The sequence below is a fragment of the Musa acuminata genome, chromosome BXJ2-10, assembly GCF_036884655.1.
Source record: "Musa acuminata AAA Group cultivar baxijiao chromosome BXJ2-10, Cavendish_Baxijiao_AAA, whole genome shotgun sequence".
In the NCBI taxonomy this organism is placed as follows: Eukaryota; Viridiplantae; Streptophyta; class Magnoliopsida; order Zingiberales; family Musaceae; genus Musa; species Musa acuminata.
Genome location: NC_088347.1, coordinates 33,302,501 through 33,324,778, shown reverse-complemented (window position 1 = coordinate 33,324,778; position 22,278 = coordinate 33,302,501). Strand labels below are relative to the sequence as shown.

Sequence of the window (22,278 nt, the reverse complement as noted above, 5' to 3'; positions counted from 1 at the left end):
GAAACAACCTCTTAATGTTTCAAAGTTTAAAGTCTTACGGGTATGATTGGATATTGTAAAATATTTGTAAAAGATCTTTAAAAAATAACAATACCTTTAACCAAATTAACATACAAGAATATAAAATTGTGTCAATAAAGTTTTGAAGAATTGAAAGAGAAATTAGCTATTATTCCTATCTTTATGAGGTCTTGTAATGTATAGTAACACCTCACTTCAAAGACTTAGTTATGTTCTAATATAAAATAAAAAAATAGTTCTTATTTACATAAATAATTAAAGCCTCATGAAATAAACTTATCTTACTCATAACTTAAACTAATATCTAACATTTTCGCACTAAAACTTTAAAGATATTATCTTTATGGATATACTTTTGAAATCTTAAATAAGATTTCAAGTATATTTTCACTTAGAATAATTTAAATATGGGATAGAAAAGATCATCAAACTTCCTAAAGATTATAATTTTAATATCAACTACTATCTTGGGAAGGCTAATCTAATTGTTGATGTCTTGAATAAAAATTTTTTAAATCTTATAACCAATATGAATATTTTAAAAAAAATTATGATGACAAATTTGGTAAATATAAAGCTTGAACTTTTATTTGAGGCAAATAAATATGTCTAATGGTACAATTATTTTTGGTAGAAAGGATCAAAAAAATCAAAAGAAAAATATTCATCTCCAGATAATAGCTAATTTGATAGCTTAGGGATCTTAACTAAAACAATTTTAAGCTAAGAATGATTTTATTATATTTCATAAACGATTTTGTATTCTTGAAAATCATTCAATAAAGATATTTTCATTCAATAAAGATGCAACTATCGGAGGAGGAGGCTCACATATCAAGATTTCATAATCGACTTTGTTGATGCAGGAAAAGCTTTAGCAATTCCAAATAAGGCTGAAGAAATTTTAGGATAGCATACTCAAGTCTTGATGCTCAGAGAAAAGTCCATACAACCCAGAAGAAAAGTTAGTACTAAAGCTGGTAACTCCTGATCAGCCCAATGCAACAGATCTTTCAAACTCCATTGAAGCAACTGCATACTAATACTACAATGCATAAATCAAATTTAAATATCCAATTAGCACACAAATAAATAAGTATGCAAAGAAGCCTTCTTAGACATCCAAATCCATAAATCGGGTGACGACTCATTTCAAAACAAATTACAGAAACAACTCTTTACTGTTCTATGATTTTTTCAGCCACTTGAATCGTTAGAGCAACTACTACTCAGCAACTTCCTGTGATCTTTGGTGATATTTTGTATATACTTACTGCATAACTTGATCTAAAATATGACTCTTTGAGACTTACCCAACAACCAAAATCCCATCCGGAATTGGAATTATTTTGGACAAAAGCCAAATGTCCCAACGATAGATCCGAAGGTCATCTCAGTTGGACTGTTAGGTAGAAATTTTAAAACTTGCAGCTAACTTACAAAGCAACAATACTATGCCAAAGACAATCAGAAAATAATTTAAGCTAGCAATCAGTTAGACAGAACAAATTTGATTTATAATCAATGTTAACCTAGCTAGCTTGTCATAAAAGAAAAATCCCACACCTAAATGGACCTTTAGATAAGCCCTTTGCAGAAAATTCCCAAATCTCAAATTAGGGGAATAATCTACCTTTTGTCGTGGACAAATTAGACCATCAGCTAAGCCCTTTCTCAGCCTCCGATACCAAATGAAAGGTATCATTTTCCTTTACACACGCCCGCAACTCCCAAAATATCAAGCTTTCTTTGTGAGGGAGAACAAACTTCTCAATGAACTTGGTGTCTGATAATGTGAGAATGCATGTAAACTAGCCTTGTCCAGTCCACAATCCTTTCGATTTCAACATCTCTGTGACACGAAACCGACGAATTACCCTCTTCTGCAGACTAAATAGCAAGAGATTTGATTTGTCGGCGATGAAGGAAGGGGTGTAACCGACCACATTGATAAAAAAATCCACTTTTCTCCGCAACATATCGAGGGAAATGCCTAAGAAGGTGGGATTTTTCGTGACTGCAGAAGAAAACTCCGACTCCGACCACCCGAAGCTCCTCATGAGCTCGACCTTGGCCTCGAACCTTTCTCTGCTTACCCTCTGGAGAATATTAAGTGTCCACATGAACATCCGAGATTGCCGTGGCATCCCCAGCTCATCGGCTCTCGCCACCAAAGCTCCGAGAGAGTCTGGTTTCTGTGAGATTAATTGTGGGTGACTTCTCAAGACGAGAGAGAGCCTTTCTTCAGGAATGCCGCACTCATCCTTCAAGAACTTTAGGTTAGGATGCAATGTCTTCTCAACGCTGGGGAAGAAAAACCATCCTGTCTTCTTGAGATGCTTGAGAACAAGCTCTCTCGATCCCAAGATACTTTCCCACAACTACAATTTGGGGACGAAGGAACGGTGAACGTTGCGGCAGAGGATCTCATTGTTATTCCGGATGACATCGACGATGTCCGACTCCGATAGGCCCAAATCGCGTAAGAACTGAAACTTCGGGGTGAGGTTCTTCTCCACGTTGCAGCATAAGTATCTGGGATCCCCAGATATCACCTTCCTGATACCGGCGCCGTCGAAGCCCTGAGATCTCATGAAGTTAAGGACGGCGTCTGGTTTCTCGGTGGATCGGAGGTGCGCAAGGGGTTTAGAGAACTTGGCTGCCTCGGAGGGGGGAGAGCCCACAGGAGTTCACGAGGTATTCCACCATGAAGTTGGGATCTGGAGATATGGTGACGCCTACAGCGGCGGCAGGGTCGACAGAGGAGGAGAAGAAGAAGAGATCTCGAAGGCGGCACGTTTCGAACAGGGGCAGAAGGCTATTGCGGCGGAGTACGGAGCGTCGCGTCGCAGCCGCCATTGTCGGACAAAAGATAGCACCCGTAGCGAAACCCTAATTCCTATATGTAGCGTGTGTAACCAAAATTACAGGAATAAATTATTTATATAAAAAAATATGGAAATTTTATCTATATAATATTTATATAATTTTATCTGTTTTTAGAAAATCACACATGTTTGTCTCCTACAACGCTCTAAGTTTTAAAATTTTATATAAATATTTTTTTAAGAATGATTATCTTACCACTGTTAGGATTGGAGCGGCACTAAGAGGGATGAGGGTGAATTAGTGCAGCGCATTAAAACGTCAGTTTTAGAAAATATTTCGAATGATAAAAATCGAATTCGGAAGTGTTTAACTTGAAAACGTATTCATAAAGGTGTTCAGCAAAAATAATGAGAAAGTAAAACACATATGAAGGTTTACAGTAAGATAAATAATAATAAGTAAATACAAACCAGAGAACACGTCAATTTAAAGTGGTTCGATCAAATGACCTACATTCACTTGCGAAGCCTTCTTCAATGAGACTCCCAACTTCCATTAACAAATCTCTTTGAAGGGGAAGGACAAATACCCCTCTTACAACCTTTTGCAAATGGTTCACACTCTTACAAATTTTTGAAGAGAAATAAGGAGGTGAACACTCAAACAATTAAGAACAATACTTGCTAAAGACTTCTCTAAGACTTTTATCTCAATCTATTTGCTTTCTCAAAAATTGTCTTCTCAGTTGAGAATTGAGGAGTATTTATAGGCCCCAAGATGATTCAAATTTGGGCTCCAAATTTTGAATTATCTTGGGTTCCCGAGGCTGGCGGTGCCACCGCCCGACCTCTCGGGTGCTGGGCGGTGCCACCACTCAGTTCTCGGGTTATGGGCGGTGCCACCGCCTACACTATTTCAGCTCATTGGTTGGGCTCCAAACTTGGCCCAAACCAGTCCGAACTCGGGCTCAATTGGCCCCTACTTGGGTTATAGAATTAACATCTAATCCTAACCCTAATTAACGTACTAACTACAAATTTAAAGACATTTCCTAAGCTATTACAAAGTTCGCAATTTAATACTTTTCCGACGAGCTTCCGGCGAACTTCCGGTGGTCTTCCGACGAACTCTCGAAAACCATTCTGCGGACTCCCGGCAAGCTCTTAGACTTCACGATTTGATCTTGGCGAGTTCCAACTAGCTTCTTCGGCAAGCTCCGATCTTTCTCGGTGAGCTCCGCGAATTTCCAACGAACCTTCCGGCGAGCTTCCGAAAAACCTTTCGACAAACTCCCTACTCATTCTCGGCTAGTTCTAGCAACATTCCCGACGAACCTTCGGACTTCGGTCGAACTCTCGAACTCGCAACAAATCCTTCGCGCTTGACTCCGACACTTTGTTTCGCTTTATGTCTTCGTCGTTATCGTAGTTAATCCTGCACACACAAGCCAAAACTCTACTTCGATCTAGACAATTATTACAACGCGAATTGACATTCTGTTGCCCGACACAACATTGGTTAGCGCTTCGTCCGATTCTTCAGCTCATCGTCCTCTCTTGCGGCTTGATGCCCAATCGGCGGTTGACCTTGCAACCCCGATATCCTTGGCGCAATTCCGCTCTTGGCCCGATATCCGACGTGCGAAGCCTTCTGCCATCCAATATCCTAACGTGATCTCCTCCGGCGCAACATCAATTCCTCCTGTGTTAACTATCTAATCCTGATCGAGTAGACCTGTATCACTCAAAATGCAATTAAACATCTAAACATAATCAATTAGTTTCATTATCAAAATCCGAGATTCAACAACCACAACTTATTATCACTTTTTATATGCTTATATGCTTCTTGATATCTTCATCTCATCAATTGCCCTACTCTATCTTATGTCTAGTAATATTGGTTCTTGACTCTCGCATAAAAAAAAAAAAAAAAGGATCATTACATATTATGATCATTGATAAGAAAAAAAAGCCAGGACTAACATATAATAGTTTGACATAAGTGGAGATACATTGTTACTCCATTAATATAATAATAATAATTATTATATAATAAAATGATAATTATATCGAAATACTTAGAAAATAAAAGAGGTAAGCCGATCCAAAATTCAAAGGAGATTCATAGCCAAGGGTAAAGATGTCAGAGTCATAGTTATTTTGGAATGTACCAGTTATGCCTGAAAATTGAGCCAAGCCTATATATAAAAATTTTCTATGTTACAAGGTAAAAATGAAGTGATATTAAAAAAATCTTAAAATTATAGGTTTTTTTTTTAAATCATCCTAATCACTCACACTTTAAAATATAAAATTATTAATTGCCAAAGCGAAAAAAAAAATCTTGTGTTGATTTTTTTGTCTGAATTAATATACCTTAATTAATATTTATGACATGTAAAAAAGTAGTAAAAATGCTTGATTAAAGTTTATCATTCTTAACATATGTTATAGTTAAATTTGACTGTGCATTAATATATTGTTAATTGAAGCACAACACATTTCCGGACACAAATTGGAGGCATCAATCTATACCGTGCACGCGTCTCAAAGCGCCACGGAAGTGGCTCATACATGCACAGTAAACACCACGCGGGACCGAGTTGAGGATGAGCATCCGACCGTTATTCTAGAAATGAACGGTCTTGATCAAAATTGTATCCCCTTGCATATGATCTCTTCCACTTGATCACATAGTTCGTGGAATCGCTGGTATCGCCGCGCCAACCCCCGCACTTACGCCGCTACGTCGCCCGCGTCCGCCACCACCTCCTCTCTCCTCATCGCAGCTCCACCCGAAGGGATGCCACTGACTACTCGAACGCTCCCTAGTCTCCGGTCGTCTCCTTCGACCCCGATCCCTCTTCGCAACCCGTTGTCTTCTTCCCACCCCGCGAGCCATTGGAGGATGGGGAGGAAGCACAGCAAGCCTCTCTCGATCAGCTGTACCGTCCCGTTCCGCCCCTGCATCGACTTCCACAAGGTACTGCGCATTCTTCTCTTGCTTCCTCCTCGGGTTCTCTTGGCACCGCTGAGTAGAACGAGATCCAAAGTGGTAGGATAAAGTGAAACAAATCGTGGGATCCACGCTTCGTGATTCGACAGACGGCGGCGCGTCGGACCTGGTGACCAACTTCGAGTCGGATAAGTCGCCGGCAGAGTTTGCGAATCTGTACAAGAAGGACGGGCTCAAGGGTGGCCATGTCATAATGCTTGGCGCCGACGCAAGCCAATCTGCGGCCTTCGAGGCCCTTCGTGCTTACCCTGGTAACTTCGTGATCATCCATAGGTATATTATCCTTCGTGTGTAAATGTGCATTTTGTTGTATGTTCATTAACATGGTATAAGTGCATAATTTTGCTTTAATAACTTGTCTTCATCAAATTTATGAATTTTGCTTTTCACAGTTCCTTCTACGTTCATTTCATCAATGTCCATCTTACCAAATTGGAGACTTACGTGGGTCGACATAAAGATTTGACACATTATCATTCAAGTCATGTCTTTTCCTTTCTCTTTGTAGTTCTTCTTTTTTTCGAATTCAAGTTTCTACTTTAATGTTTTCTTGCTTTGTTGAATTGTAACTATAGGTGGTATGCAAGTTGGAGGTGCGATCTAATGCCATGAATTATCTTGAAGAAGGGGCAAGTCATGTGATTGTTACGTCGGTATGTATTCATTTACTTGCATATAGAATGTTTGCAATCCAATCATATTCACAAGCCTAAACCAACTCCCAGATCAAAAGATGATTATCGAGGAAAAAAGAAAGAATGTTAAGAGAACTCTATTGATTCATCCTTTTTTATGTAACACATTGATAGTTTAATGACTTATTTATAGCTATCAATTCAACATACCAGAAGGGATACGGCTCTTGTCAAGAGTCCCCTTGTGCATTTGGACATGAACACACCTCCTTGGTGTAGAATGTCTTTTATTCTTTTTCTTGACATATATACACAGTATAAATAGTAAAAAGAACTGAAAAGTTTATTTTTAGATAATGCTTTATTTATATACAGAATATACAATAGAAATTTCTTATTGATTTTATGTCTTTTGTTGATTGCATCATATTTTGATTACTAGTTCTATTAAATGCTTATATATGTTGAATTCCGATATCAAGAGCTACTTTCTCACTTTTATAAACATATAAAAATAATTAGGAGCTGAAAATATAAGTGGTAAAGTTGGGGGACAACTTCTTGATCGTCCAAAATCTTCAGAATTTAGCTGTAGTTATGCAGGCACTTTGTCTGTTGAAAATTGTGTACTGATTTATTCCCATTTGTTGGGCCTAAACCACCAATACTTGTTACTCTTTTGCAGTATATTTTCAGCGATGGGAAGATGAAGCCTGAGCGACTTAAACATCTTGTCAATATGATTAGCAAGAATAGACTTGTGTTGGATCTTAGCTGCACAAAGAAAGTATACTATTTCTTTGCTAGTAATTGTAGCATGGACTTGTATGCAATTGATGATGTCTACAGTAAAATTCCGATTTTGGAAACCTATTTGAGGAAAAGAGGGAATTTAAGGAGAAAGTTGACATTAGATTCTCCAATATCCTGATGGTTTCTCAATTTGAGAGCAACCTAGAAATACTGAGTCTGCATGGAAGACATGGTTGTTTTTCTCTTTCTTCCACATTTCTAATTGCTCCATGTCATTAAAGGCATCCAGGTTTAGAGCTTTTGGCGGATAGCAGCATGGTGAGGGGAAGGTAGTGGCAGGGAAAGATAAAAGAGAAAGAGAAAAGAAGGGAATGTAATGTTGCCAGAACTTACATTTGCTTTATTCACTAGCATGGTTTTTAGAATTTGTGGCTGGAGATGAGCACTACATTGGCATATGACTGAATACAAGAGTTGATTGAGATGGGGATTCTCTCTAATGAGATATACAGTACTAGATATAGCGATGGTATGTTGCACTGCCATTATTTGTGATTTTTTGTTGATTGACATGACAGTTAAAATCCTCAATATATTGCAACGATCATGGTGGAAGTAAGAGTAGTGGTTATTGTCAATTTATTCAGCACATTAACTTATTGTTGTTATGATGGAGAAATCACTGTAGACTGTAGCTACGGATAATGCTGTAAGCATAAGCATTGTGATTATGTGTCTTCTCTTGATGGAACGTTTTAGGACAACACCATTGATTGCAAATGTTGTGGGATGGTGAGTGTTCGTTGCATTACTGTGAGACCCAAATGGGGTAGAACAACTATCCAAATTGGTAAAGTGATCACTCAAGTCTTGTGGCATGGCAGCAGTTTTATATCTGATTGAGAACAATCTGTAGATGACTTCCAAAGTATATATTCCTAAAATTTCACGTCAGATAATTGTGATGCAGCATATATGTGAAGATTGACATTCCATGGAAATAATTTTGTTGATTATGATGAACCCTTGATCTAATGAGGTAACAACAATGTACAAAGGGGGTTCTCAATGTGAAAAGTCAATCTACAATAAAAATGGTCTGATGAGAAAAATGTTTGATGCACATGGTCAAATATTTTTTTGACCCAGTTAGACAACTAGTTACAATGTCGGAAAGAACCAAGTAACTGAGCAATGACTCCAAGGTGAGATAAGTGAATACCAATCCAAAATTGATTGAATGTGACTCTGATATAACTATAGTCTCTGTTGGGAATTCTCTTCTGGGTGGTTTGTCAAGTGAAGATTTCTATGCAAGGAAGTTGTGAGATTGTAAGAGTATGTATCTGGAGGATGCTCCTTGTAGTTACTCTCCACACCACAGACACCAAGAATGAAGAGATCAGCTAACCAAATCACAAAGGGTGGATGAGCTGAAGCCCCCAGAGGCAAGTCAGAATTTGTTGATGCAGGAAAAGCTTTAGCAATTCCAAATGAGGCAGAAGACATTTCAGGATAGCATACTCAAGTTTTGATGCTCAGAGAAAAGTCTATACAACCTTGAAACAAATTTAGTGCTAAAGCTGGTGACTCCTGATCAATCCAATGCAACTGCTCTTTCAAACTCCATTGAAGCCACTGCATAATAATATTACAATGCATAAATCAAATTTCAATATCCAATTAGCACACAAATAAATAAGTATGCAAAGAAGCCTTCTTAGACATATCCAATTCCATAAATCTGGTGACGACTCATTTCGAAACAAATTACAGAAACAACTCTTTACTGTTCTATGATTTTTTCAGCCACTTAAATCGTTAGAGCAACTACTACTCAGCAACTTCCTGTGATCTTTGGTGATATTTTGTATATACTTACTGCATAACTTGATCTAAACTATGATTCTTTGAGAGGTCATCTCAATCGGACTGTCAGGTAGAATTTTTAAAACATGCAGTTTACATACAAACCAACAATACTGTGCCAAAGACAATCGGAAAATAAGTTAAGCTAACAATTAGTAAGACAGAACAAATTTGATTTATAATCAATGCTAATCTAGCTTGCCATTAAAGAAAAATCCCACACCTCAATACACCTTTTGATAAGCCCTTTGCATTCTATTTCCAAAATCTCAAATTAGGGGAATAATCTACCTTCGTTGTTGGCAAATCAGACCATCAGCTAAGCCCTTTCTCATCCTCCGATACCAAATGAAAGGTATCATTTTCCTTTACACACGCCCGCAACTCTCAAAATATCAAGCAGCTCAGGAACATTTTCTTTGTGAGGGAGAACAAACTTCTCAGTGAATTTGGTATCTGATAATGTGAGAATGCATGTAAACTTGCCTTGTCCAGTCCACAATCCCTTCGATTTCAACATCTCTGTGACACGAAACCGAGGAATTACCCTCTTCTGCAGACTAAATAGCAAGAGATTTGGTTTGTCGGCGATGAAAGAAGGGGTGTAACCGACTACATTGATAAAAAGTTCCACTTTTCTGCGCAACATATCGAGGGAGATGCATAAGAAGGTGGGTGCTTTCCTGACTGCAGAAGAAAACTCCGACTCCGACCACCCGAAGCTCCTCATGAGCTCGACCTTGGCCTCGAACCTTTCTTGGCTTACGTTGTGGAGAGCATCAAGTGTCCGCACGAACATCCGAGATTGCCGTGGCATCCCCAGCTCATCGGCTCTCGCCACCAAAGCTCGGAGAGACTCTGGTTTCTGTGAGATTAATTTTGGGTGACTTCTCAAGACGACAGATACCCTTTCTTCAGGAATGCCGCACTCATCCCTCAAGAACTTTAGGTTAGGATGCAATGTCTTCTCAACGCTGGAGTGGAAAAACCGCGTTGTCTTCTTGAGATGCTTGAGAACGAGCTCTCTCGATCCCAAGAGAGTTTCCCACATCTCCAATCTGGGGACGATGGAACGCTGAACGTTGAAGAGGAGGATGCCATGGTTCTTCAGGATGGCATCGACGATATCCGACTCCGATAGGCCCAAATCGCGTAAGAACTGAAACTTCGGGGCGATGTTCGTCTCCACGTTGTAGCACAGGTAATTGGGTTCCCAAGATATCACCTTCCTGATAACGGCGCCACCGAGGCCCTGAGATCTCATGAAGTTAAGGACGGCGTCGGGTTTCTCGGTGGATCGGAGGTGCGCAAGAGGTTTAGAGAACTTGGCTGCCTCGGAGGGGGAGAACCCGCAGGACTTCACGAGGTATTTCACCATGAAGTGGGGATCTGGAGATATGGTGCCGCCTACGGCGGCCGCAGGGTCGCCAGAGGAGGAGAAGAAGAGGATATCTCGGAGGCGGTGGGTGTCGAACAAGGGCAGGAGGCTATTGCGGCGGAGCACGGAGCGGAGCGTCGCAGCCGCCATTGTGGGACGGAAGAGAGCAGCCGCAGCGGCACCCTAATACAAACAACCCGCTTTTATCTGTAGTCCGTATAACCCGTCGCTAAGCACAAGAAATACAAAATTATAGGAATAAATTATTTATATAAAAAATATGGATAAAATTTTCTTATGAATAAAATTTATAAAATAGATATTCAACATTTTAAGTTAATATTATGTTTTAATAACACAATGGTAATGGTTAGATATTTTTATTATAATTTAAATTTTAAAAATTAATTATGATTTAAATTGAAATCAATGAGTTTGTCCGACTCAACCCACAAGCTATACCATATCTCGCAGATCCAACCATGATATTACGTTTGATAATTTTATTGGTTGACAACTTGATATGAATTTATTAAATTATTTTGTTTAAGAAATAATTATTTGGTTTCTCAAGTTTTTGTTCTTGACCTTTGCTCTCCTGCAGATTGTAAGTATGTCATTGTCATCGATCGATGGTAGAAGTTTAATGATGTTATTCTTAGTCAAAGGAAAGATATAGTGGAAATAAAATTTTAATTTACGGGAAAATGGTTACTATAGTTACTCCGAGTTTTTAAGTAACACATTTCAATAACTATGGGTTTTTTATTACTCTGTAATGATTCGACTTGGTATTATGGGTTCAAAGTTAAATTACTCTTATTAAGATATGTCTTACTTGAACCATTAATTTCTCTTTTTGTATGAAAATTATGTTTTTAAGATCATAATTGGACCTTTTTATTTGCCATGCATGCATGTGAAAGCCATAAATTTGTCTTGATGGATTATGTTTTTTTTTCCTTGGTGCATTTTCATATTATACTTTTACATCGTTTTCACAATGCTTCAACTGAACTATGTTATGTGTTCTAAAACTTCAGGAATTTATACCTTATCCTCGAATTCATCTTCTCTGTTCGTTCACATAGTGAACAAATTACAACTATCAACATTCAAAAGATCTTGTAATTGTTAGGTGAACTTGATTGACTATAGATAATTTATTAGTTTAATAAGATAATCCAATAAAGTCGTGACTTTTGTAATCATCGATAATTTTCTAACATCAATTAATTACTCTAAATCACGTATTACTTTATTTAAATTAGTATTTTTGTTTATGTAATATGATTAAGAAAAATCATTAAAATTAATTTTCTATTTACTTGAACAAGTTAAAAAATTATTAATCTATTTATTTACTAATGAGTTAAATAATTTTTAAAATTAACTATTTTAAATTTTATTTTTACATTTGAACAATAAAGGATATATTATAATCTATCTTTTGTGTATAAAAATAAGTTTAAAAAATTAAATTATTATTATTATTATTATTATTATTTTGAGAGCTTAAGCTCATCTTTCCTTAGTTTGAAGAGGAAACGGTTCTGATGATGAGGGGAGTAGAATTTTTTATTTTCTTATTATTAATTTTTATTTTATATTTTTAAAATATTTAATATTATAATTATTTTTAATTTATATGTTACAAAAATAATATTTTAATTACAAATTTTATGATTAATAAATAATGATCATTGAATTATGATATTAAAATGATTAATTAATTTAATAATAATTTTAATTCATTTAATTAGGTAAATTTATGTTTTAAACAATTGAGTATGAATTTAATTATTTTTACATTTAGAACATAAATTAATTAATTCATGAAAAATAATATATTTATGATTAATTATTATTTTATAATATTTTAAAATACTTTTTTAAAATATTAAAATCTAATTTAACAGTCAAATTGGAGAATTAAAGTTAGTTAAGTTGATTGACCAAATTAGCCTATATGATCAAGTACAATCTAACTCATCTGACTAGATATTGCTTAGTCAACGTACCAAATATGATTCAACTGGTGTGATTCAACATAACACAATCAATGTAGTCAAATATAACCTAATATATATATAGTTACACAACTCTATCTATGTGATTATGTATGATCTAACTTATGTGATTAAACATAACTCATCTTATGTGATCAAACATTGTCCAACTCATTTGGTAAGTTATAGCTTCGCATATGTGATCAGGTATAACTCAGCTCGTAAGACTAAGCATAACATATTCTATATGATCAATTATGATTTAGCTCGTGCGATTAGATATCATCCAATTGACATCATCCAATTCTTATTATTATGTATGACCTAACACATGTGACTAAATATAACTAAACTTATATAGTTAAATACGACCTAACCCATATAATCAAATATATTTTAACTTATATGATCAAATATAATTCAATCTATGTGATTATATATGACTCAATTTATACGATCCATATTATATAGTCATGATTTAACTCATTTCTCAACAAACAAAATACGAGATCATAAAACTATGCTGCAGATGTTCTTTCTTATTACTCTCCATACCTTAAAGTTGTCTAGAAGTAAAGTAAGGAGTATAAAATTAACCTTTCCAAATATAATAGTGATTAAATCTATGAGATTATTCTTTCATGATATTCTTTCGAGTTTTCGCTACTCAAATCAAAACATTATATGATTAAAGTTTTTAGATATTAATGTATGTACTAATGCATGTTCACCGATCTGATTAAATGCAAATATCAAAATGTACCTATGAAAACTCACTTCGTTGGTTTGTCATTGCAGACAGCATTGAGCCTCATTGTAGACCGCATCGAGCCAAAGCAGGGCTAAATTATACATGGGGAAAGAGAGTATAACAAAGACAATTGTCCCACATCTTCAATTTGAGGACAAAGGAACGGTGAATATTGATAATTAATCTAACTCACGTTATTAGATATAATTCAGTCTACGTAGTCAAGTATGATTGAACCCGTGTGGTTCAACACAACCTAATCAATGTGGTCAAGTATAACCTAACATATATAGTTATAATTTAACATACATAATTAGACATAACTCAATCTAGGTAACAAAGTATGATCTAACATATGTGGTTAAACATAACTCATTATATTTGTTTAGGCATTAACTAGCTCATATGATAAGACATAGCTTAGTACATGTGACCAGATATAACTCAGCTTATATGACTAAGCAAAACTTATTCAATACGATGAAATATGATTTAGCCCGTGTGTTTATTCATGTGATCAGGTACAACCTAACATATATGATTAAGTATGACTAAACTTATATAATTAGATATGATTCAACTCATATAATCAAATATAATTTAACTCATGTATAATTTAGTCTATATGATTATATATCACTTGATTCATATGATCTATATTATGCAGTAAAAATATTACCTAACTTAAGTGAAGATTTCTTGAGTAAAGAAATTGTGAGATCATAAAAGTACACATATCCAAAGATGTTGCTTGTAGTTACTCTCCACACCTCAAAGTTGTTCGGTAGTAGAGTATGGAGTACGTATATATAATAGTTGTGTGAATTTAACTTTTCTAGATATAATAATGATTTGATCTCTGAGATTATTGTTTCCGAATTTTAGGTACTCAAATCAAAACATTATGAAAGCTAATATCAAAGTGTACTTATCTGAATTTTAGATATTAATGTGCGTACCAGTGCATGTTCACGGATCTGATCAAAATGCTAATATCAAAGTGTACTTATGAAAGCTCATTTCGTTGGCTGATCAAGTGACGATAAGCCAACAGCCTTCATGAGTTTCTACACGAAAGTAACCTTTTAAATCAGATTCCACAAGAATATCTATTCTGCTTATCATTTCTTCATTTTATTCTGGTGAAATCTTTATTAAGACTCCGAAATATTTTTGTATTTGTAATGGATATGGTTAACACACTTTGTTACTCTGTTGTCCGCTTTCACCATTGTGACATCATTCTGTGATGTGGCATGGAGAAGTTAAGCATTGTGCTCGTCATGTCACAGTCGAAGTTGTGAGCAGTGAGAAACATGAAATGGGCTAATGCTTTTAACTGACGATGATATGCCTTGTTTGATCCAAAAATGGGCTAATGCTTTTAACTGACGATGAAAATTATAGAATGAAGAGATCTGCACCTGGAATCACAAAGAGTGGACGAGCAGAAGCCTATGGAGGCATGCAAGAGTTTGTTGATGCGAGAAAAGCTTTAGCAATTCCAAAGGAGGTTGACGACATTTCAGAAGAGCTGGTGACTCCTGATCAACCCAGTGCAACTGGTCTTTCAAATTCCATTGAAGCCACTGCATACTAATATTACAATGCAAAAATCAAATTTAAATATTCCAATTAGTACATAAATAAATAAGTTTGCAAAGAAGCCTCCACTGACAAGAGATAACACCTTCTTAGATATATTCAAATCCATAAATTGGGTGATGACTCATTTAAAAACAAATTACAGAAACAACTCTTTGGTGTTTTAAGTTTTTTTCGCCACTTAAATCATTAGAGTAACTACCACTCAACAATTTCTTGTGATCTTTGGTGATAATTTCTATATCCTGCATAACTTGATCTGAAATATGACTCTTCAAGACTTACCCAAACAAAAACCAATCCGGATTTGGAATTAATTTGGACAAAATCCAAAAGTCCCTGCGATAGATCCAAAGGTCATCTCAGTTGGACTGTCATGTAGAATTTCTAAAACATGCAGTTTACAGACAGACCAACAATACTATGCCAAAGACAATCAGAAAATAATTTACGCTAACAATCAGTAAGACAGAACAAATTTGATTTCTAATCAATGCTAATCTAGCTTGTCATAAAAGAAAAATCCCACACCTCAATTCACCTTTTGATAAGCCCTTTGCATTCTATTTCCAAAATCTCAAATTAGGGGAATAATCTACCTTCGTCGTTGGCAAATTAGACCATCAGCTAAGCCCTTTCCCAGCCTCCGATACCAAATGAAAGGTATCATTTTCCTTTACACACGCCCTCAACTCTCAAAATATCGAGCAGCTCAGGAACATTTTCTTCGTGAGGGAGAACAAACTTCTCCAAGAATTTGGTATCTGATAATTGGAGAATGTATGGAAACTTGGCTTGTCCAGTCAACAATCCTTTCGATTTCAACATCTCTGTGACACGAAACCGAGGAATTACCCTCTTCTGCAGACAAAATAGCAAGAGATATGATTTGTCGGCGATGAAGGAAGGGGTGTACCCGACTACATTGATAAAAAATTCCACTTTTCTGCGCAACATATCGAGGGACATGCATAAGAAGGTGGGTGCTTTCCTGACTGCAGAAGAAAACTCCGACTCCGACCACCCGAAGCTCCTCATGAGCTCGACCTTGGCCTCGAACCTTTCTTGGCTTACGTTGTGGAGAGCATCAAGTGTCCGCACGAACATCCGAGATTGCCGTGGCATCCCCAGCTCATCGGCTCTCGCCACCAAAGCTCGGAGAGACTCTGGTTTCAGTGAGATTAATTGTGGGTGACTTCTCAAGACGACAGAGACCCTTTCTTCAGGAATGCCGCACTTATCCCTCAAGAACTTTAGGTTAGGATGCAATGTCTTCTCAACGCTGGAGAAGAAAAACCATCTTGTCTTCTTGAGATGCTTGAGAACGAGCTCTCTCGATCCCAAGAGACTTTCCCACATCTCCAATCTGGGGACCAAGGAACGGTGAACGTCGAGGCGCAGGATGACATCGTTCTTCAGGATGGCATCGGCGATATCCGACTCCGATAAGCCCAAATCGCGTAAGAACTGAAACTTCGGGGCCAAGTTCTTCTCCACGTTCACGCATAGGTGACTGGGATTTCGAGATATCACCTTTCTGATACCGGCGCCATCGAAGCCCTGAGATCTCATGAAGTGAACGACGGCGTCGGGTTTCTCGGTGGATCGGAGGCGCGCAAGGGGTTTAGAGAACTTGGCTGCCTCGGAAGGGGAGAACCCACAGGAGTTCACGAGGTATTCCACAATGAAGTGGGGATCTGGAGATATGGTGCCGCCTACGGCGGCGGCAGGGTCGACAGAGGAGGAGAAGAAGAGGAGATCTCGAAGGCGGCAGGTTTCGAACAAGGGCAGAAGGCCATTGCGGCGGAGTACGGAGCGGAGCGGAACAGCAGCCATTGTGGGACAAGAGAGCAGCCGCAGCGGCACCCTAATTACAACCACCCTCCTTATACGTAGTGTGTATAACCTTCGCTATGCACAAGAAATACAAAATTATAGGAATAAATTATTTATATAAAAAATATGGATAAAATGATCTTAAAATACTAATTTGACAGGTTTCATATGTCCTTAAATCTTTCAGTTTAAGTACAATTATTTACTTTCTTATCTTATGAATAAAAATTATAAAATAAATATTCAATATTTTATGTTAAGTGATATTATTTTTTATTAATTAATTAAATAAATATAAAAAAATTAAAATATTTATTACCTTGGTAGGCTCGACTCTTTTTATCTAACAGGGGTGATTCCTTTTCTTAGTTTTTCACTACGTCAAATCAGAATAAGAGAGGTAGGCGCGTCTATATATTTTTAAAAAATATTATTATTATTTATTATTCATGCTATATATAGTTTCTAAAATTTTATTATATTCATCCAAATATTTAAAATTTTATTTTTTGATTTAATATATTATAATTATTCATACTACAATAACTTTTAAAATTTTTATCTTGCAACATACTAGTTGTAATATTCAATTTATATTAGATTTGTATAATAGTTGAGTAAAAATATTATTTTCCCTTTAATGTAATTTTGTATTTTTAATCTATTACTATTTATTATATTTTAATGACTCAATTGTAATAGTTTCATGTTTCGATTATAATTTCATGATGCTATAATTTAAAATTAAAAAATTAATTATGATTTAGGTTAAAATCTACTTAGAAAATTAGGCTCTACTCACAAGCTAAACTACAACCCATCACAAGCTAAACTACAACCCATAGATTAGATCCAACGAATAGGCTAAGCATGGTTAGTCACTTAATCTGATCCAAGGACAATCATATGTAGTGTACATAATTAGTTTATAGGCTACGTAGCCTGATATGATATATACATTGTCATATACGATGTACATGATTAGTACATCAACTAACTTAACCTATTCTATTACTATACAATCTAACTTATTATTTTACTTTATTTCATTTGTGTTCGATTGATAAATTTAAATCGATTGAAGGTGACTCTGAACTGATTTAATTTATTTAAATCTATTTAATATAAATTAAATTAAATCTAATCTAAATTATATTAAGTCTAAGATAATTTTAGATTAATTAAATAAAAATTAAATCCAATCCAATTAGATCAATTGAACTAGGGTTCAAATCAATTAATGACTAATTGATATTATTTTTATATTAATAATATTTAAAAAGATAAATTAAAATATTTTAATATATTATTTTATCTTGATATGGAAAATGATCGGTATATGATGGTTTTGTTGCCTTAACGAGGGCAGGTAGAGTGATTTCTTTCAAAACTTAGTGGGATGTGAAATATGATGATTCCTCGATCTATTTGTTATTGTGAGAAATATATCCTCACTTTCATAAGTGAGGAATATCACTTCGTCAATTGTTGAGAGTATGTTCGTTCATATCCGAAAAATATAAAATCATCTAATAAAATGAAGTCTCTCCATTTACTATTTGGAGAGTACTCATTCGAGAATTTATTATACGATCATTTGGATAATTAACTTTTTGATATGTATTCATGTTATAAGGTGTTACAACTTAATATCGTTAAAATTGTTTCGATTTTTTTTTTTTCAAAGCAACCTTAGACTAGATTTTAATAAAAAACAGACCAAAAGTTGAATGTTTATTTTTGAGTTTATATTATTATGTTTATGAATAAAACCTATGATTATTTTTAACTTTTATTTTGATATATAAATAAATTATAATATTATAATTATATATATACATATATATATACATATATATATACATATATATATATATATATATGTATATATATATATATATGTATATGTATATGTATATATATATATATATACATATATATATATATATATATATATATGTGTGTGTGTGTGTGTGTGATATTTATCGATGATATTTAGACAAGGATATCTTGGAGTTCCCTGCCACGTATGGAGTTGATTTCGAGGGAAAAGATGACCTCTCTACTTCTCATTTTCATTTTTCTTTTTAATAAGCTAAAGTAACTTCGTGTCTGATTTTTGTTTTTTATAGCACCTTGTTTTAATAACTATGGGTTTCTGACGACTCCTATTATGTAGTGATTCGGCTTGCTGTTCGGATTAACAATTAAATTACTTAATTACAGATGGCTTTTACTTGAACCAGTAACCATTTTTTCCGGTAACCACTTCAGCTCAACTCTTCCCTTTTATAGATGTTAGGTGTTCTAAAACTTCAAGATTTTTGTAATCATAGATTTTTTTCTTAACATAAATTAATTGTTATAAATAATATATTTATTATATTTAATTAATTTATTTAATATACTTTAAACTAATTAAAATTATTTTTTAATAAATAAATTAAGAATTTTATCGATTTATTAAATTATTAATTGATTTATTTTCTAATGTGTGATATGATTCTTAGAAAGCAAATATTTTAAATTTTCTTTTTGTATGTGAACAATGTAAAATTAATATTACAATCCAGTTTTGTATGAAAGTAAAACAAAAATATTATTTATCTATCCACGTTAATTCCTCCCTCAAGCTTAGAAGTTGGACGGAGGATTAAGAAAAAAAAATTTTTGATGACAGGATTGCAAGGACGAGTATGATTCTTTATTTTCTTTATTATCATTTTTGTATTTATATTTTAAAATATTTAATAGTAGAATTTTTAATTAATATGATGCAAATTAATATTTTAATTTAAAAATATTATGATTAATAAATAATGATTATGGAATTATGATGTTAAAATAATTACTTAATTGAATAATAATTATAATTTTTTAATTAGACATATTTATGTTTTAAAAAATTATGTATGAATTTGTATAATTTAATTAGTTTTAAATTTAAATTTATGAATCTAAATTAGTTAACTCGTGAAAAAGAATAGATTTAAGGTTAATTATTATTTTAAAATATTTTAATTTTTTTTTTAAAATGTTATGATATAATTTAATAAGATGAGTTAAATTAATGATTTAATATAAGTTGATTGATCAAACCAATCTATATAATTAAGTACAACCTAACTCATATGACTAAGTATGATCTAATTCATATAGTTAAGTATAATCCAACTCATGATTCAACATAACTCAATTAATATGGTCAGATACGATATAACACCTACGGTTAGGCAAAACTCAATCATCATTTTCTTGTTAACTAATTTAATTTAAATATAATCTTAATCAATCGATGATAAAATAAAAGAAGAGGAGACCTCGAATGCGATGAGTTTTGAATAATGACAACAGGTTATCACGGTGAAAGTAGGAGCCGATCATTGTGTGACTAGATATAAGAGTATCATAATTCTAATGATTATCCTTCACTATTCATAGGAATAAAAATTACTGTAATAAATTATTTATATCAAAATTATGGATTAAGTGATCTACAAAATATTTATATGATTTTGTATCTTTATAAAGATATAAAATTAATCATTTATTTGATCCAAAAAAAATTATTGTTGCACCAGATTTGAAAAAAAAACCCAATCATATGATCCTTCAAAACTTGATTTCTTTTGTTTAAATTAATATGCCTTGAATAGTATTTATGACTCGTAAAAAGAAAAAAAAGCTCGATTGAAGTTGATCATGGATTATATAATATTTAATTAAAATTCACTGTACACCAATATAGTATATCTGTAACATAACACCTGTTAATTATAGCAGACCACATTTCAATCTGAAGACATCAATCTATACATGCCAACTTCGTGATCATCCATAAATACCCTATCCTTGTTTGAAAATGCGCATGTTGTTGTATGTTCACATGATATATAAGTGCATAATTTTGCTTTGACTACTTGTCTTATTTAAATTTATGAATTCTACTTTTCTCAGTTCCTTCCATATATTCATTTCATTGATGTCTGTCTGTCCAAAATTGAGACTTGTGTTGACATAAAGATTTGGGACGTTATTATCCAAGACATAACGAATAAAGAATAAAGATGGAACAACTGATATCAAAATCCAAAAGATGAGTGATGATCTTATGACCCTATCTGAAATGAGATACCGAATACATGCACAAAGGCATGGATAGCCAGAAGAATACTGGTTGAGAACGGGTCAAGATAGTGTGCATAAATCTGAAATACTAGTGATGTAAATGATCATAAACTCTACAACAAGAACTAAAGCCAATTACAGGATCTTGCAATACACATTTAATTGTCACTTTTAAACCTTCTGAGCTTACATGTTAGTTTGCATGCTAGAGTTTTTTTTACCGTAAAAGGAGAAATTTCAATAAAGATTAAAGTGGATTAGATACTGAGCTAGACTGATCTATCGTTACAAGACCCAAAAACACAGAGAATTTACGTCGTTCATGATGCGGGAAACATGGACCACATCGACAACATAAATACTTGAACAAAGAAATAAAATGGCATCCAAAATATTCTTAAGGAACCAGCAAATCGACTAACTCAAGGGAATTAGTTCGATTCAGATGTTGGAGAAATGTAGTTGTGCAGCCTTCAGAAGGCTTTCAAGTAGAGCAGAAGCTTCAGCTATGATGATGAGAAGTTGCATCCACCGAATCCAAGAATGAACTCCAAGAATGAAGAGATCTGTTGCTGGAATCACAAAGGGTGGACGAGCAGAAGCCTATGGAGGCATGCAAGAGTTTGTTGATGCGAGAAAAGCTTTAGCAATTCCAAGGGAGGTTGAAGACATTTCAGAAGAGCTGGTGACTCCTGATCAACCCAGTGCAACTGGTCTTTCAAATTCCATTGAAGCCACTGCATACTAATATTACAATGCATCAATCAAATTTGAATAATCCAATTAGTACATAAATAAATAAGTTTGCAAAGAAGTTTAAGTGTTTTTCAGCCACTTAAATCGTTAGAGCAACTACTACTCAGCAACTTCCTGTGATCTTTGGTGATATTTTGTATATACTTACTGCATAACTTGATCTGAAATATGACTCTTCAAGACTTACCCAAACAAAAACCAATCTGGAATTGGAATTAATTTGGACAAAAGCCAAAAGTCCCTTCGATAGATCCAAAGGTAATCTCAGTTGGACTGTTATGTAGAATTTTTAAAACATGCAGCTAACGTACAAAGCAACAATACCATGCCAAAGACAATCAGAAAATAATTTAAGTTAGCAATCAGTAAGACAGAACAAATTTGATTTATAATCAATGTTAATCTAGCTAGCTTGTCATAAAAGAAAATTCCCACACCTCAATGGACCTTTAGATAAGCCCTTGGCAGAAAATTCCCAAATGTCAAATTAGGGGAATAATCTACCTTCGTCGTCCCAAATTAGACCATCAGCTAAGCCCTTCCTCATCCTCCGATGCCAAATGCAAGGTATCATTTCCTTTACAGGTGCCAGCAAGTCTCAAAATATCAAGCAGCTCAGGAACATTTTCTTTGTGAGGGAGAACAAACTTCTCCATGAATTTGGTATCTGACATTATGAGAATCCATAAA

At 34.5% G+C, this 22,278-nt stretch overlaps 4 protein-coding genes across 11 annotated transcripts in view; all 4 read right to left on the bottom strand.

The window, feature by feature from the left end:
• Nucleotides 1-1,832: 1,832 nt before the first annotated feature.
• On the bottom strand, nucleotides 1,833-2,880 carry LOC135625791 (uncharacterized). The gene is made up of 3 exons (XM_065130878.1): nucleotides 2,677-2,880; nucleotides 2,407-2,603; nucleotides 1,833-2,325 (listed from the first exon to the last, which is right to left on the bottom strand). The coding sequence occupies exons 1-3, from the start codon at nucleotides 2,878-2,880 to the stop codon at nucleotides 1,833-1,835; spliced, it is 894 nt and encodes a 297-aa protein (XP_064986950.1).
• A 5,805-nt stretch (nucleotides 2,881-8,685) lies between these two features.
• LOC135625285 (transcription termination factor MTERF6, chloroplastic/mitochondrial-like) lies at nucleotides 8,686-10,714 on the bottom strand. The gene is made up of 2 exons (XM_065129858.1): nucleotides 9,417-10,714; nucleotides 8,686-8,894 (listed from the first exon to the last, which is right to left on the bottom strand). The coding sequence occupies exon 1, from the start codon at nucleotides 10,651-10,653 to the stop codon at nucleotides 9,484-9,486; it is 1,170 nt and encodes a 389-aa protein (XP_064985930.1). The 5' UTR covers nucleotides 10,654-10,714; the 3' UTR covers nucleotides 8,686-8,894; nucleotides 9,417-9,483.
• A 3,862-nt stretch (nucleotides 10,715-14,576) lies between these two features.
• Nucleotides 14,577-16,732, bottom strand: LOC103969741 (transcription termination factor MTERF15, mitochondrial-like). 5 transcript variants are annotated; one of them, XM_065131112.1, is made up of 3 exons: nucleotides 15,468-16,732; nucleotides 15,154-15,207; nucleotides 14,577-14,859 (listed from the first exon to the last, which is right to left on the bottom strand). In XM_065131112.1, the coding sequence occupies exon 1, from the start codon at nucleotides 16,702-16,704 to the stop codon at nucleotides 15,535-15,537; it is 1,170 nt and encodes a 389-aa protein (XP_064987184.1). In that variant the 5' UTR covers nucleotides 16,705-16,732; the 3' UTR covers nucleotides 14,577-14,859; nucleotides 15,154-15,207; nucleotides 15,468-15,534. The 5 variants fall into 5 exon arrangements, with proteins under 5 accessions (XP_064987184.1, XP_064987186.1, XP_064987183.1 ...); XM_065131114.1 differs by lacking the exon at nucleotides 15,154-15,207 and having other exon boundaries at nucleotides 15,468-15,698; nucleotides 15,785-16,732; XM_065131115.1 differs by lacking the exon at nucleotides 14,577-14,859 and having other exon boundaries at nucleotides 14,891-15,207; nucleotides 15,468-15,698; nucleotides 15,785-16,732.
• A 4,357-nt stretch (nucleotides 16,733-21,089) lies between these two features.
• Nucleotides 21,090-22,278, bottom strand: part of LOC135625283 (uncharacterized) — a 2,371-nt gene continuing 1,182 nt past the window's right edge. Inside the window, exons 1-2 of one of the 4 annotated variants that reach the window (XR_010491963.1) lie at nucleotides 22,026-22,278; nucleotides 21,090-21,576 (exon numbers count right to left, since the gene is read on the bottom strand). The exon at nucleotides 22,026-22,278 is cut by the window's right edge and continues 1,182 nt beyond it. Coding sequence is in view for 2 of the 4 variants with exons in the window: in XM_065129851.1 (XP_064985923.1) it covers nucleotides 22,116-22,278 (163 nt within the window). In the remaining 2 variants the exon portion in view is untranslated. The remainder of the gene's footprint in view (nucleotides 21,577-22,025) is intronic. The other 3 variants (XR_010491964.1, XM_065129851.1, XM_065129852.1) reach the window with 3 other exon arrangements.

Bases quoted from the DNA above. Each gene is read 5' to 3' on its own strand.
- LOC135625791 (XM_065130878.1), bottom strand. From the start codon at position 2,880: ATGGCGGCTGCGACGCGACGCTCCGTACTCCGCCGCAATAGCCTTCTG. The intron at 2,604-2,676 runs GTTCTCTAAACC...ATGAGATCTCAG, and splicing joins CCCCCCTCCGAGGCAGCCAA to GGCTTCGACGGCGCCGGTAT. The intron at 2,326-2,406 runs GTAGTTGTGGGA...TTTCTTCCCCAG, and splicing joins CGTTCCTTCGTCCCCAAATT to CGTTGAGAAGACATTGCATC.
- LOC135625285 (XM_065129858.1), bottom strand. From the start codon at position 10,653: ATGGCGGCTGCGACGCTCCGCTCCGTGCTCCGCCGCAATAGCCTCCTG.
- LOC103969741 (XM_065131112.1), bottom strand. From the start codon at position 16,704: ATGGCTGCTGTTCCGCTCCGCTCCGTACTCCGCCGCAATGGCCTTCTG.